The 4472-nt window shown below is 49.3% G+C and overlaps 1 protein-coding gene across 1 annotated transcript; it reads left to right on the top strand.

Moving 5' to 3' along the window:
• Positions 1–1248: 1248 nt before the first annotated feature.
• Positions 1249–4014, top strand: LOC113979752 (dynein heavy chain 9, axonemal-like; the record flags this gene model as incomplete). Its single annotated transcript, XM_027707048.1, has 2 exons — positions 1249–1466; positions 3810–4014. Coding segments are annotated over 2 exons (423 nt in total), but the record flags the coding sequence as incomplete, so codon positions are not given.
• Positions 4015–4472: the final 458 nt, after the last annotated feature.

Raw genomic sequence — 4472 nt, forward strand, 5'->3', positions numbered from 1 at the left:
GCACTTGTGCTCCAGACCCTTCCCCAGCCTCGTTGCCCTTCTCTGGACCTGCTCCAGCCCCTCAATGTCCTTCCTGAACTGAGGGGCCCAGAACTGGGCACAGCACTCGAGAACTATCTGCTATTCATTACCAAAGTGTTGGAGATTTCTCATTAAACGAGATCTGTTTAGAGCTTGGCTCAGTTACCACAGAAATTCCTCTGAAAGTGAGGATGAAGTGAGCTGTGTGCTGAGGAGAGCTCTGTGTGGCACAGAATCCTGGGATAGATTGGGTTGGAAGGGACCTTAAAACTCAACTCATTCCAACCCCCTGCCATGGTCAGAGTCATCTTCCACTAGACCAGGTTGCTCCAAGCCCCATCCAACCTGACCTTGAATACTTCCAGGGGTAGGGCAGCCACAGCTCCTCTGGGCAACAGGCCTGTGGTGTCCTCCATCAGGCTCACTGTAGGTGTCGTGTCCTGGTTTAGTCTCATCCAGGAGGGTGAGCAGGGCTTCCTACCTCTTGGAAAGAGAGAGAGGGCTTGGCATGGACAAGCAAGCTGCCAGGAGGGTCACCATGCCCTGCAGACCAGCTGGGCTGATGCTGCTCCCACTTGGCACCAGCTGGACTTTCTCATTGCAGCACCCCTGCATTGATCCAGATAAATCTTTCATGGGAAGGCTTTTCCACTCCTGGCTCTTATCTCCAGTCAGCCCTCAGACTGCTCTCTTGCTGTGTCAGCTTGCACCCATCTCTGCCCAGTAGTGAGGAGCCCCAGAGTCAAAACCCTGCTGAGATGTCCGAGCACTGAGGTTGGTTTTGAATACAGAGGAAAGCACTGGCAACAGCCAAGAGTGGCCCAAGCCTGTTGCTTGAAAATTCATGTAGATTTGGAGATGCCTTGGGGTTACTCATGTTTCCCTGGTGCCTCCTCTGTGGTTTGCCCAGGTTGTTTTGCTGGTGCCTCCTCCGTTTTCCTCCTAGAAAATAATGAGTTACTGGATCTGACCTGGGATCCAAATAAGGTGAACTGCACCAATGGGTTCTGGGGGAAACAAGGTATTTGCTAAAAACAACTCTAGCTTTGCTCACTGATGCCCAGACTCTTCTTGGGAAAGTCGTAGTGATCACTGCTTGCCCTTGGAGCTCTGAGACCTCATTCTCTTTTTTGGACAGCCCAGACTCTGTAAGTGCCACTTTCTGCATCAGGCCTTGACCCCCTCTTACCCCTCTTCCTCTCTCCAAATGTTGCCACGTGCCTGTAGCTGTGTGGACCCCTCTCTGTCCCCACATCCTCCTCAATAACCTGTCACACCCTGCTCTGCTGCAGGAGGTACCTACCAAGTGCTGCTCCCCACAGGTACCTGGACACACTGGAACGAGCTCTGGCTGCAGGAGAACTGGTTTTGATTGAAAACCTGGAGGAATCTGTGGATCCAGTGTTGGGACCGTTACTGGGGCGAGAAACAATCAAGAAGGGCAGGTGAGCTGGGGAGGAGGGGTTGGTGGCACATGTGGGTGGGGGCTGGGGGTGTTGTGCTCTCTGTTCCTCACCTCAGATCGTGGCTATTCAGATCCAGCAGCAGTGACATCCTGCCTTCAGGGGTGAAGGCTTTTTAAATCAGGCAATCACAGGTAATTCAGACACAGGATGGCTTGAAAATCAACCTGGATTTCTCATTTCGTTGCACAGTGTCATTCAAACCTCATGTGAAAAGAGAGACCTGTAATTGTCTCCCTGTGTAGTGACCACTGTCCTGACACTAAATTATTACCAAAATAGCTCTTGCTGTTGTGGAGTAAAAGTAGCCTTGAATTTTAGCAAACACTGCACAGAGTTCAGGAATACAGCTCCAGGTTTGAGCATTAAGGATATAAAGTGTTTCTTAATTAGGTCAAGTTCTCCATGGCAGCTCTGGGCCCCTCCAGCCCAGAGGAGGTCAGAGACAGGGGCAGCACTTTGTCCTTGAGTTCTTAAGGATTATTTCCTTACTTGCCTAAAATACCCCAGGGTGTTGTAAACTGCTGGGCAAGGCAAACTGTCTGCAAAGTGTGGAGGGGAAAACACCATGAGAAGGGTGGCTGAGTGTGGGTTTGGTTGCACGATGGAGAGGGAAAATCAGTCCCAGGGAAGGGATTGAAATACTGAAGAATGTTGCGTTGGGGGTACAGCAGTGAGGGTGCCAATCCTCATCCCCCCTCCAGTGAAACACCTTTTGGGGCTGTATGTGTCTGCTCTCAGAACTCCCTGTGGGATCACGTGCTTCCTAAGAAAAGGGAAATAAATTATAAATCACATAGGAAGTCCATGGGATTCGTGTTTCCAGGCCATGAGCCCAGACCCCATGGACAGACGCTGTCAGTCCCACAGTCCCTGTGGTTCCTGTACTGGGTGGTTTCTCTCTGCCTCTGTTTCACAGCTGCAAAAGTAACTGAGAGGCCAAGAGGACACCAAGTGAGTGATGTTTGGCTGGGAAGAGTGTTCAAACTCCCCTGAGAATGTCACCGTTCCTGCAGCAGTCCCAGTGCAGCCCTGAAAGTGTTTCTGGTTTCTCTTGGTCTCTGGTTCCCATGGGCTTTGTTAATATAGAATCATAGAATGGTTTGGGTGGGAAGGGACCTTAAAACTCACCCAGTCCCACCCCTGCCATGGGCAGGGACACCTTCCACTACCCCAGGTTGCTCCAAACCCCGTCCAACCTGGCCTTGGACACTTCCAGGGATGGGGCAGCCACAGCTTCTCTGGGCAACCTGGGCCAGGGCCTCCCCATCCTCACAGGGAAGAATTTCCTCCTTTTATCCCATCTAACCCTGCTCTCTTTTAGTTTGAAACCATTCCCCCTTATCCTGTCACTCCAGTTCCTGATGAACAGTCCCTCTCCACCTTCCCTGTGGCCCTTTAAGATACTGGAAGAACACAATTAGGTCTTCACAAAACCTTCCCTCTTCCAGGCTGAACAGCCCCTGCTCTCTCAGCCTGTCTCCATAGTGAGGTTTCCAGTCCTCTTATCAGCTTCATGGTTTCCCCTGGACTCCAACAGTTTCATGTCCTTTTCATGCTGGGGAACACTGTACCCAGTGCTTCAGGTGGGGCCTCACCAGGGCAGTAGAGGGGGAGAATCCCCTCCCTTGACCTGCTGCCCACACTGCTTTTGATGCAGCCCAGGATTTGTTTGGCTTTCTGGGCTGGGTTAAACTTGGGTTCAGAGCATATTGCTGTGACCTTTAGTCTTCATGTCAGAAGTCCAAAACAGGAGGAGATTGGGTTTTCCTGGGAGATGTTACCTCCTTTGAATAGCCACCAGTAGCTCTCCAAATGTGGCTTCACTGCTCAAGCTCAGTGCAACTGCAGAGTTGGCCTGATCAGAGCCAACAGGCTGGGCAATTCTAGATGTGACCAATGAAAAGGTACCACAGATTTATCACAGAGTATTCTGGATTGGGAGGAACCCACAAGGGTCATCGAGTCCAGCTCTTAAGTGAATGGCCCATGTGAGTATCAAACCCATGACCTCATTGCTGAGAGGCTTTTCCTCCCTGTAACTCCAACCTTAAGGTAGAATTCAGCCTCTCTCAATAGCCAGGAGGGTTCATGGTTGGAGTGGCCATGCTGCTGCTGGAAAATGTGAGCCTTCTCAAACAGGATCCAAGATGCAGAGGCAGCTTTCTGGGACTTTTCTTCTAGATCAGCAGTGACTCAGCTGTCACTGCCAATTTTTAATACTTTTTGCTCTAATAGTGATTTGTGTGTCGAGTCCCAGGTCCTGGTAGGTGACACTGACCGAGACCTCCATGAACCCCCTCCTGACTCGTGTTCTAATTGCAGGTACATCAAGATTGGGGACAAAGAGTGTGAGTTCAGCCCTGCTTTCCGCCTCATCCTGCACACCAAGCTGGCAAACCCCCACTTCCCCCCCGAGCTGCAGGCCCAGTGCACCCTCATCAACTTCACCGTCACCAGGGACGGGCTGGAGGAACAGCTGCTGGCGGCCGTGGTCAGCATGGAGAGGCCTGACCTGGAGGAGCTCAAGGTCAGGAGCTGCACTTTACACTGGGAGCAACAATAAATAATAATAATAATAATAATAATAATAACAATAACAATAATAATAATAATAATAATTATTATTATTATTATTATTATTATCTCCTTCTTCTGCTTCTGCTGCTGCTGCTTCTGATTCTTCCACTTCTGCTTCTTCTTCTTCTTCTGCTCCTTCTTCTTCTTATTATTGTTGTTATTGTTATTATAATCTTCATCATCATTGTTATTGTTATTGTAACGTAAAAAAACCAACATTTCACCTAGAAGGTTACCGAGATTACTAAGCTCATCGTAAAATCAGGAGATTTCCCTCAAATTGAAGATTTTTTTTCCTTCACTCTTTTGTTTTCTAGGTATTTTGGCAACATTTGTATTGCAATTTCAAGTTTTTTCTCCCAAAATTTGGGCACGAGTCACTTTATTTTCCTTCTCCTCCTGTGACTG

Source organism: Neopelma chrysocephalum, unplaced genomic scaffold, assembly GCF_003984885.1.
Source record: "Neopelma chrysocephalum unplaced genomic scaffold, ASM398488v2 Primary Assembly neopelma1_88553, whole genome shotgun sequence".
NCBI lineage: Eukaryota > Metazoa > Chordata > Aves > Passeriformes > Pipridae > Neopelma > Neopelma chrysocephalum.